The following is a 10534-nucleotide window of genomic DNA, read 5'->3' as shown; positions in this document are numbered from 1 at the left end:
CGCCCCCGGCCCCCCGCCCCGCCCCGCGACCCCGCTCCTCCGGGGACGCGCCCGCCCCTGCCCGCGGGGCCGTGCCCGGCGCACCGGGAGCGACCCCCGCACCCCCCTCGCGTGTCCCGACACCGGCCCTCGCCTCTCTCCCTACCGCGTGCCTCGGTAGCGACCCCACGGCTCTTTCCCCCTCTTGCTCCCTGGCTCCCCTCCCGCTCGGGGGTCCTGCAGCCTCCCCGCCCCCCGTGCTCTCTCACCTCCGTGCGGCACCAGCTCCCGATGAGCCCCGGGACGGCACGAGGATCCGGAATGGCTCCGGAGCGGGACCAAGGCAGGTGAGACCCTGGTACCCCAGACCCCATCCAATGGCCCATCACCTGCAGCCCCTCCTGCCAGGGTCAAGCCACAGAGCATCCATGGGAAGTGTCCCCAGAGCGAGCTGCCTGCTGGCCTGAGGGGGCACTGGATTTCTCCCACTGGAGATAAAGAAATATGAGATGTAACCTTGAAAACCGATCCCCCCCACTGTCCTGAACAGGCCTGGAGCAGAGGAAGTGACAGGGACACTGCTGGGACCCTGCACAGGAAGCAAGGCGGGAGGGGGAGGTCACACCAGCAGCTGCTCAGTCACCTTTGAATTCTTCCACCCTTTGCTTCCTTCTGCCCCAGCCCAAAACCACCCTTATGGGATGGGCTGAACCCTGGCCAGCAGGTGAGCAGCAGGGAAGGGCAGCAGGGGGTTGGACAGCTCAGCATGGCCCGGCAGCCTCTGCAAGAGCTGGAAACAAACCCCCAGCTAGAGCCTCACCTCTGGAGCCTCTGCTGGCTCCTGCAGCCAGGCTCAGCTGTGTCCCAAGCCACTCCAGGCAGGATGGGAGACTGTGGGACAGGCTGCTGGCAGATAGTTCACAGTACATGCAAGAAGGGTTGGAGTGCCCCAGATCTGCCCTCCCCAGGCAGGGTACAGCCCCAAGCATGGCAGAACCAGCATTTTTGGCAAGGTTGTCTCTGCTGCTTCCCTGCCTGACCTCACCAGCAGGACCTTTTCAGCAGGATGTCATGCACTGCCAGGGCCATGCAGCTGAACCCACCCTGGCAGGCTTGTGGCACCCTTGGCATGGGCAGAGGACAGGGAGTGAGACCTTACAGACCTTTATTGAGGGTAATCCTGCTTGCCATGGTCCAGGGGAGCTGCCAGGGCAGCAGCTGCTGCCAGGAGAGGAAACCCCCAGGGGATGGACACTGCCACCACACCAGCCTGGCTGGCACAGGGAGCCTTGTCCAGGGCAGGAGCCCAGCCAGGACTGAGAGCTGTGATGGGAACCACACACAACACTTCCCTGTGATCCAGGACACCTCAACACTCCCTCAGCTGGGTGGGACACAGGGGGCTGTCCCTGCTCCCTCTGCAAGCCCAGCCTTATGGGAGACCCTCTTCAGAAGGGCAAGAGCCCCCAGCACTGTGATTAACCCTTCCAGAAGCAAATGGAGAAGGCAAACCTGTCCTTTCCAAGCCCAAAGTCTCATTTCTCTCCTTTCAGACTAGAATCAAAAAACCCCACAAACTGTAGGTAAACTTTTAAATAAAATTCCCAGAAGGAACAAACTGCTGGGCTGAGCCAGAGATGAAGGGAAGGAGTGCCCAGAGAGTGGGCAGGGCAGCCCCAGCTGGGGAGCAGTCCCTCAGCAGGGGCTCTGGTCCCTCACTTGATGAGCCTTGGATGAATCCTGCTTCTCTTTGGTCAGTGAATTGTAAACTACAGGTTTAGTCTCTGCAGGAGGGAACGTGGGAGCAGCTCAGTGCTGGGCACCTTGGAGATGTCTGCCTGGAGCTGCAGGAAAAGTCTTTTCCTGGCTATGATGCTGCAGCGTGGGCACCTCCTCATCTCCTCAGCTGGGCCTTCAGTCTGATTTCTTGGCGTGTTTCCTGCTCTTCCACATGACAGACATTATAAAAACACCTGCCAAGAGAGAGAGAGACAATTCAGGTAGGAAACATTCAATTCCAGGCACTTCTACAACACCTAGCAAAGAGAAACAGAATCTCAGCAGAGAGAGTAAGAAAATTCTAATGTCCAGAGGCTCAAACAGCCAAAAATCACACACACAGAGCCACAAGTGCCAGGCTAAGCTTCAACAGTAACCACAGAGACTGCCAAGAGTGTCACACATTAGCTAAACCCCCAGCAACCCTCTTCTCTCTTCCTAATTTAGAAGTTTCTAATTAGAAGCACAGAAATAACTCTCACCTATAAATAGCAGCAGCAGGAGCCCGGCTGCCACAGGGATGATAACTGCATATTCCCGAGGCAGGAAATACTGGTGGATCCCATGGTCGCTGTCAATGAAGGGCTGCAGGGACACAGAGGGGGGTCAGCAGGTGGGCACAACACCTCAAGGTTTCGGGAGAAACATGGAAATATCTGGTGTGAGATGGCCAAAAAAGGGTGTGAGACTTGCAGGTGGCTCAGCCACAGAGACCAAGAGCGGTGGGCAGTGAAGGGTTTGGTGTTCAGTGGACAGTGAGGGGTGGCTGCGGGGCTGGCACAGGGTCCCACAGCCCCGGGGGTTTGGGGTGGGCAGAGCTGCTGGTGCAGAACACAGCAAATCCCTGTCTCTGTCTCTCTGCCCTGCACAGGGGAGCAGATGACACCAAGCTCCGTGGTTATCCCAGCAGGATCGCTCTGCAGAGGCCAGGAGAAGGCTCTGGACACTAGGGAGCACTGTGAGGACTGGAATGCTCCTACCGCTCGGGGAATGCCGGGAGCACAGACGTGGATCGGGCAGCAGAGCGAGCAGATGCAAGAGGGGAATTCAAACCCCTTGGAGTTGGAGGGGAAGCTGGTGGGAGTTCAGACATTAGTCCAGAGCTGAACCTGGCCTCTCACACCTGGAAAGTTCGTGGGGAGAAGTTTCTTTCTGGGGAGAAAATCACTAATCACCTCAGCTGATGTGTCCCCAGAAATGGGCAGCCTCACAATCACCTTCCCAGAGCCCTGCATTCCCTACACTCTTGTTTAGTTTTACAAATCTCCTAGCAGATTTGTTAAGATTTGTCTCTATGCTTCCCTCTGTCATCTCCCACCAGAACCAGGAATCTGGGGGATGTGGACATTGATGACTACACCTCCATCAGGGCCAGGCCTCAGCTCTTCCCAATGACTCTTCCAGCCCTAGCTGGGTCAGCCCGGCTTGGAACAGCAGGTGGGCACCATGATCAACGTTTGGTCCTGCCCAGGAGAGGCCAGGAACACCCAGATGGGACAAGGACACAGAGGAAGACCTGCCCTGAAATTTTTAACCCAGAAGTCGAGAGTCCTTCGGGCACGCAGACACATCATCACCTGAACACAGGCCGGGGAAACACCTGAGCATGGACTGACTGGGCTTATATCGGCCAGAGGAACCCCGTACCAGCACGATGATCCAGAGGGTGTAGTAAACAAAGAGGACGAGGCTGAAGGCGACCAAGCCAAACCCAACCAGCTGGTCCGTCGCTGTGGCCTGCAAAGGAGAGTCAGAGCGGGATCCCCACGCCGCCGGTACCGGGCCCGGGCAGCGGGTCACAGCCCGGGCAGCGGCACCGAGGGATCAGACACTGCGGCGGAAGCTCCCCGAGCCGGGTCACACACCGCGGCCCGACGGCCGCTCCCGGCCGGCGGCCGGGCCCAGTCTCTCCGCAGAGGCGGCAGTCAGGGAGCCTCGCCGCGACTCGGCCCAAGCCCCCCGTGCCACCGGGCCGAGCGGGGACCGGACCGAGAGGGGCCGAGCAGAGACCGAGCGGGACCGGCCCTCCCTCCCCCGCCGCGCCGTCCCGCGCCGGGCCGGGCCCGCACTCACCATGGCGCCCCGGCCTCCTCCCCGCCGGTCCCTCCTTTCCGGCGCGCCCGCCAATCAGCGAGCGGTCCGCCAACCCCGCCCCGGGAGCGGCCAATCGGCGGCGGCGGGCGGGCGGGGCGCGCGCGAGGCCCCGCCCCAGCACCGTCACCTCCCGGAGCCGAGAGAGCGGCGGGAGCGGGGCCGGGAGGAGGATGGCCCGGGTGCGGGGCTGGCACCGGGGAACGCGGGAGGGCAGCGCTCCCCGCCCCTTTAATGGAGGGTTCCTTGCCTTGTCTCACCCCCAGGCCCGAGATCCTGCTCACCGCTCGCTGCTCCGGTGCCGTCGCCTGCACCTGCGGCCCCGGTACTCGGGTTGCATCCAGCGCCTGGGCCCCGGAGCTGTGGTGCTGATGGATCCTGGCACCGGCTCCAGCCCCCGGGACGCTGACAGCCCACACCCCGGGGCAGCGGGAGGAAAGGAACAAGCGAGACCAAACAGCCAAGGGCCAGACACAAAAAATAGAATCACAGATTCGGCCGCCTCCCCTTCCTGAAACAAGGGAAAAGGGAAGACCAGGCTTGGGACGCAAAGGTGCACTGACCTTTGTGTGGCCGAGGCTCTGGGAAGGGGGAAGAGGCAAAAGCTGCCTCCTCCCAGGGCTCCTGTTCCCCTGCAGGCCTCAGGCAGCAGCAGCAGTATCTGGGCACTGAATTTGGCCCCCCCTCCGTTATGGGGGTGCTGAGCCTGTGGTGGGCGAGGGGCTATGCAGGCACAAGCCCTGAGGATCCAGAGATTTTTATTCCTTGTGCCTGCTGGGCTGTGGGCCCAGTCCCCCAGCAGGAGAGGCAGAGCCTAGGCTGGGGCAGATGGGACAGAGCACAGGACACTGCTGGTGCCTCAGGCAGGTGCCACCTTTTCCCAGGATTGCTGCTTCCATGGGACTGGTGCTGTGCTGCCAGCTGCCCTCCCCAGCTCCAGGGAAGGGCTGGCAGTGATCTCTCCTCTCAGCTGCCAGAGCAATCAGAGAATGCAAAACCAAACTATTCTAGGCCTGAGCATGCCCCTCTCACCCCATAGCATTTAAAACAAGAAACAGAGCAATAAGAATCAGTGTGAAGTACCAAAAAACCTTTATTTTTTCCCCCAAACCATAACAACATTTGACATTATACTGATTTCCTCATATATTTGTTATTTCTCTACATTAGGAACCAGATACAGAAAATACAAACACGATCTGTTGAATCAAAGACGGCACAGCATTCCGTTAGAAAAAGAAACAAAAAAACTAGAAGAGCAAGATAGAAATGGTGAAAAATAGTCATTCCCTCCAGCCCAAACTTTCCAAGAATCATCATCAAAATAGAGCAGTGGAAGTAGCTTCTCTTTCTAAACGCACTTCTGCTTTAAGACAAAAGTTAGATTTATCTTTAGATTTTCAAAGTAAAAAAATGTTAAACTATCTTTCAAGCAATTTTGGAAGTTTGCATAGACCCATTCCCTTTCCAAAAATATCAGCCATCTGTCTATAGAATCTGATACAAATCGAGTGCGCCTCAGCCGAAGGTCACCAAGCTCAATTCACTTTCAAGAAAATAAAACATGATCTCCCCTTCCCCTCCCTCCCCCCACAAAAATATGGGCTCTACTGTTATTCCACGTGTTTGAGGCAAGTTCCCAGGCTCAGCCGCATCCCTCGCTCAGAGCTTCACCCCAATTCCTTTTCATTTCCCAGGTTTCCACGCCTGCTGCTCTGGAGGCAGCTGGATCAGAGGGTGCAGGGAGGGGGCTGATGGACACAGCTCTCAGGAGGGAAGCGGGGGGAATTTTGCATTCATCAATCCCTCCCCGCAGCGAGGAAGTGGCTTTTCAAGGACAAACACCTGCAGCCAGGCAGAGTTTGTAGGAACTTGTCCCTGGGGACTGGCCTTGTCCAAAGGGCTCGGTCACCAGAGCAAGAACTCAGCTAGAGACCAGGTGGGGCAGCAGGGAGGGGTGGAGGGGGGTCTGCAGCCCCCGGGTAAGGCAGCGAGGAGGGGAGGGGGAGCCCCTCACCAGGAGGGGTTTAACTGTGGTGCTCTAGCGTACCTGGAGTGAGGTTTTCCCAGAGGTTCCTGGCAGCAGTGCAGAGACCAGCTGCACTGCCACCTGCTTAAAAAGAAACAGCAACGACAAAATAAATAAAAAGTCAACCCCTCCTATTCAGATGAGAATGAAATACTATTTCTTCAGGCCTCCACCTGGTTTGGAACCCTCTAAAAACTGAAGCAAACGTTTAAAAGGGCTTGTTAACCTTTCTGCAGGGGGCAAAGTGATGTGGCAATGAGGGGGGGAGAAATCACACGCCTGCTGCCCATCACTCCAAGGGTCAGAACAGCACGAGGCCCCCATTTAAAGTGCTGACCATACAAAAGATGATGATGAGGGAGCAACATCCTTCTCCTCCCTTTTCCCATCACAATTTCCAACTGAAATCCATCTCCTTCACCAAGTAACGACTAAGCCTATTCTTCTGGACACTCAGTTTTATATTGGCTTTAAAAAAAAGAAAAGAAGTTAGTAAAAAAGTTACACTGAATTTCCTAACGCTTTGCAATGTGCTTCCACCAACTAAAGGTCTAGAAACCAGGAGCAGAGCCCACACGTTTTGCCTGATCCTGAGACTGAAGCAGAGAGCCAGCTCTGCTCTCCAGGGCCAGCCAGGCGTGAGCAGCCCTGCTCGTCAGCATCAGAGACCCAGGGGATGCAGAGTCTTGCCAATAAGGTCCTTTTACTTGTTTAAGCCACCTCTGAATCCCCTGAGAAGGGGAACAGTGTGGGGAAAAACATTCCCCCCTAAGCCCCCCCCTGAAATAAAATATCAATGAAACAATAATGCAGTCAAAAAACACCAGCCTGCTGGGTTTGTATAAAAAAAAATTCCATAAACTTCACAACAAAAAAGAAAAACCCGAAGGAAAGTAGCCAGCGGTTTGGGTCTGGAAACTGATTCACTTCTTAAATGTTCAAAGTCCAACAAGGAACAGGCAGCAGCACGGAAAAAAGTGCTCGTGAGATGCAGCTTCCTGAGGCAGCAGTGAGTGTGTGGGAGCAGTGACCCCACGGCCACCACCTCGGGTGCCCACGGCTGCCTAGGGACTGCTGGGCACTGCTTGTGCTGGATGCACAGCGGGAGCTCTGCACGGGATCTACAAACAGGAACAAACTGCTCCTTCCTCCCTCCCTCCATGTCTGCTCCAGGTCCCCCAGCTGTGCTGCACAAGGCTGGATGACTAGGACTACTTACTCACTCAAAACCAGGGGCAGGAGAGCTAAAAAGCCACACAAAGACCAGAATCTGTGGAGGGACTAACGTGGAGACAAGGAAGAAATACCCTACAAGACACAGTTATCAGAAATGCAAGCAGTGATGTGCCAAGCCACTGGAAGAGAAGCCAAAGACATGCCCAGGTTGGCCACAGGGATGTGATGGAGCAGGTTATGCCTCTGCCAGCCTGGGAAGAAGAGACCAGTGCTCTCAAAAGCTCAACTGCTTCTCCTCTTGCTTTGCTGGGAAGATATTCCTCCCTCTGTCCCACTGATTTCGTGACATGCCGAGCTGCCAGTGCCTTGGAGCAGCCGACTCCTGCCAGTGGAGGCCAGAAGAATGCCCTGGGATCCCAACTGCTCTGACAGTGACTGCCATTGTTTCTCATGGGAACAGAAGCAAAGCAGCAAAATGAGCTGGGTTTCAGCCTCTCTCCTGGCTTATGCTTGCTCCTTTCAAGTCCTGGTTGGATCTGATTTCCCGAGGGGCTCTGTTGGCCCCTGGGGAGCAGCCAGACCCTCGGCTCTGCAGGGCCATGCGCAGAGGGCAGAACAGCCCCTGCTGTCCCAGCTCCCTCTGCCATCACCCTGACCTGAGCAGACGGTCAGGCCAGGCCTGGCTCTCTGGCACTGCCCCAGGGAGAGAGAAAGACAAGCAGTTCTCTCCTTCCTGCAGACACGTGGCACCCCAGGAACAGGGCAGGATGCTCAGCAGCCTGCAAGTGAGTGCCAAACCTACCCAGGCTGAATGAAGAAGAGATCACCATGAAAAAAAACCTAGCAAGTGTGAAAGAGCTTTTGTTCTAAACAGTCTCAAAAGATCCAACACTTTTCCCTACATTAAACCAAACCAAGGTGTTGTCTGTATCCCCTTTTTACCCTAATTCAAATTTAATTCCCTTTGAAGGGAAAGGGTGGAAAAGATGCATATCCTATATGTGGTCTGTCCAAACACAGAAAGAAACCTCTTGACTCGAAGAGAGAAACCATCAAAACAGAGTAAGCAACTGTATAGTTTTACACACTGCTGAGCACCCTCCCCATGCAGCATCCTTAGCTAGAAGGGTAAAAAAAAAAAAAAAAAAAAAGCTAAATCAAGGCCCTTTCATTCCTTGTTTCTCATTCTGCCAGATTCCCTTTTCCAGCAGCTCATCTGCATGCATTCTGGCCAAAGAGACCACAGTTAATGCTTTTTTTTTTTCTCCTTTAAAAGAGGCTTTACAATAACTAAGAATTTGAACAACGTGATCAGTTACAAGTCTTTCCTTGCTGAACAGAGTGAGTGTGTGTCTGTACACACACACACAAGTGCCAGAGGGGAGCCAGGTCCTGGAGTGTGGAACTGCTCCGAGGGCACGGCTGCCGAGTGCCACCACAGAACACTGGCAACAGAGGAATGGGCACTACACAGAAATAGCTTATCAGCTGTACAGGGAGGGCTGCAAGCACAGCCTGCTGCTGGCCCACAGCCAGGGGCTGCCCAGATCCTCGCTGGCAATTCAGCTGCCAGGAGAAATCTCCAAGTGGGAGCTGAAAGGGATCGACATCTCTGCCACACACTGCAAGGAAAAGTGTCAAACAACTGCAGAAACCAAACCCAAAGAAGAGCAATTGAAAGATCAACCAGAGAACAGTTTGAAGCCTTGTCAGAAGAGTTCACTCACCACAGAGCAGGTCAGAACAGCTGCTGTGGCTAATGCAGCAGCAAACACCCTTTCTACCCTTGAAGGCAGAGACAGTAGCTTCTCCCCTGCCCTGAAAGGAACCAGCACAGGCACACATCTCTGCTGCCAAGACAAGAAAGGCCAAGCAACACCAAATCCCTTACTGGCCCAGGCCAAGAGAGGCAATTGACATCACCACCTCAACAGAGAGACCACTGCAGTCAATTGCATCCAGCTCTGGCCCAGGGAAGAACTGTCAGACAAGATTCTTTTCATAGTCCAAGAAGGGCGGTTCCCTTCCTGAGCCAATGAAACAAAGAAAAAACAAACCCCCCCCCGCCCCAAAAAAAAAAAAAAAATCAAAGAAGAGGCTTTGTATTCCAAGCTCCAACAAGACTATTTGCTGAATCAGTCCAGCAAACACAGATTATACTCATGGAATAGTGAGTAGAAGCCTCCTCCAGGTAAAATCTATAACCTCTAAAGTGCTCCTGCTAATGCTAGTTGATGAACACCCCTTCCATGCCCAGCAGTGGAAGGGCTGCTGCAGTCAGTGGTGAGACGAGCACTCACATTTAACCGTTCACCAACTCCCAGCTGGACTGCAGCAGAGTTTTCTGAAATGCACTTTTGGGAAGTATTTCCTATGAGAAGATGTTGTTTGGGGATGTGAGGATAGGAAGGTGAAGCGTACACCACAGCATACCTTGTTCCGTAAAACCATTGCCTTCCTTGGGAGGTGATGTTCCCTTGCAGAGTCAATGGAATAAAGCATCCTGCAAGTGGCCATGTCACCATGTCCCCAACAAGCAGCTCTGGGTTTGGTTAGAATGGTTTCCCCCACCCTCAGTGGTTTGAAGAGTTCACAGTGGTATAACCCAATGTTTTGGGGAGACAGAAACTGAGAAGTCCCCTGCTGCAAGTGAATGGGTGGAATGAGGGATGCAGATGAGCAACATCCTCTGGGACTAGCCCAAGGATAAGCCCCACAGACACCTTGTGTCTGAGCAGAAACAGGGGGAAGGCATGCACTGGAAGGACCAGGAAGCAGAGAAGGACAATGCCAATGCAGGGAAAGTGCATGTTCTGGAGTGGTCTCGGAGTAGTTCTGCAGTGCAAACATATGGGGAGGGGCGTGGAGAAATCCCTTCTGGAATGCTGCATGAAGAGAGGTAAAGGTTGGCATCCGTGTGGCAGCGGCCTGGGTAGGGGGCCTGTGTCCAGCAGCTCTACCCTGTTCTTCACATTTAGTGGGTTTCAATCACCACTGGCTCGTAAACTCCAGATGAGACCCTGGGGAGGCAGAGGGGGAGAGGGGCCAGTTATTTTCCAGATTCATTTTGAGCAACCAGGCTCTGATTCAGAGCTCTCCACTCGCAAACATCATCTTCTAAGCCCACTGAGAACACTGCCAGTAACGAGTCAGCCTTGTGGAAAGTCAGTCCTTGGAATGCAGAGGGGACAAAGGGGTGGCAAGTCAGCAACAGAGCACTGGAGAGAGCTGGGTGTGACACATGAACCCTTCTAGAGGACAGAGCAAAGGGGGAGTATCCTATCCAGAACAAAGCCAGCCTGGCTTTGCTGTGTTCCCAGTTTTGTCACCAGCTTGATGCATCTTTGCATTACCATTACTGCTCTATTTAATTCAATGAAAAGATGCAATAAAACCTCAAACGCAACTGGCCAAGAGCTGTACTAAGAGCTATAGTGGCAAGAAAAAGTTTTACTGCTTCAGAAGGCTTTAATGAGAGAA

The 10534-nt window shown here is 54.5% G+C and overlaps 3 protein-coding genes across 7 annotated transcripts in view; all 3 read right to left on the bottom strand.

Annotated features, from left to right (window-relative positions):
* The window catches only part of ST6GALNAC4 (ST6 N-acetylgalactosaminide alpha-2,6-sialyltransferase 4), a 2982-nt gene extending 2671 nt beyond the window's left edge, over positions 1-311 (bottom strand). Inside the window, exon 1 of the mRNA XM_041406878.1 lies at positions 249-311. The gene's annotated coding sequence lies outside the window, so the exon portion shown is untranslated. The remainder of the gene's footprint in view (positions 1-248) is intronic.
* A 31-nt stretch (positions 312-342) lies between these two features.
* DPM2 (dolichyl-phosphate mannosyltransferase subunit 2, regulatory) lies at positions 343-3863 on the bottom strand. 2 transcript variants are annotated; one of them, XR_005952846.1, is made up of 5 exons: positions 3832-3853; positions 3406-3495; positions 2241-2343; positions 1803-1952; positions 343-467 (listed from the first exon to the last, which is right to left on the bottom strand). XR_005952846.1 is itself a non-coding variant. In XM_041406879.1 (4 exons), exons 1-4 carry the CDS (start codon positions 3832-3834, stop codon positions 1894-1896), a joined length of 255 nt encoding a protein of 84 aa, XP_041262813.1. In that variant the 5' UTR covers positions 3835-3863; the 3' UTR covers positions 1564-1893. The 2 variants fall into 2 exon arrangements, 1 of the variants encoding a protein (XP_041262813.1); XM_041406879.1 differs by lacking the exon at positions 343-467 and having other exon boundaries at positions 1564-1952; positions 3832-3863.
* Positions 3864-4924: 1061 nt separating this feature from the next.
* FAM102A (family with sequence similarity 102 member A) overlaps positions 4925-10534 on the bottom strand; it is a 37058-nt gene continuing 31448 nt past the window's right edge. For all 4 annotated transcript variants that reach the window (XM_041406584.1, XM_041406583.1, XM_041406586.1 and 1 more), the window contains one exon: positions 4925-10074. In XM_041406584.1, the coding sequence (XP_041262518.1) occupies positions 10029-10074 (46 nt within the window). In that variant the 3' untranslated portion in view covers positions 4925-10028. The remainder of the gene's footprint in view (positions 10075-10534) is intronic.

The sequence above is a fragment of the Onychostruthus taczanowskii genome, unplaced genomic scaffold (genome assembly GCF_017590055.1).
Source record: "Onychostruthus taczanowskii isolate IOZ18803 unplaced genomic scaffold, ASM1759005v1 scaffold25, whole genome shotgun sequence".
In the NCBI taxonomy this organism is placed as follows: domain Eukaryota; kingdom Metazoa; phylum Chordata; class Aves; order Passeriformes; family Passeridae; genus Onychostruthus; species Onychostruthus taczanowskii.
Note: the sequence above shows the minus strand (reverse complement) of the source record. Positions and strands in the feature narration are given on the sequence as shown.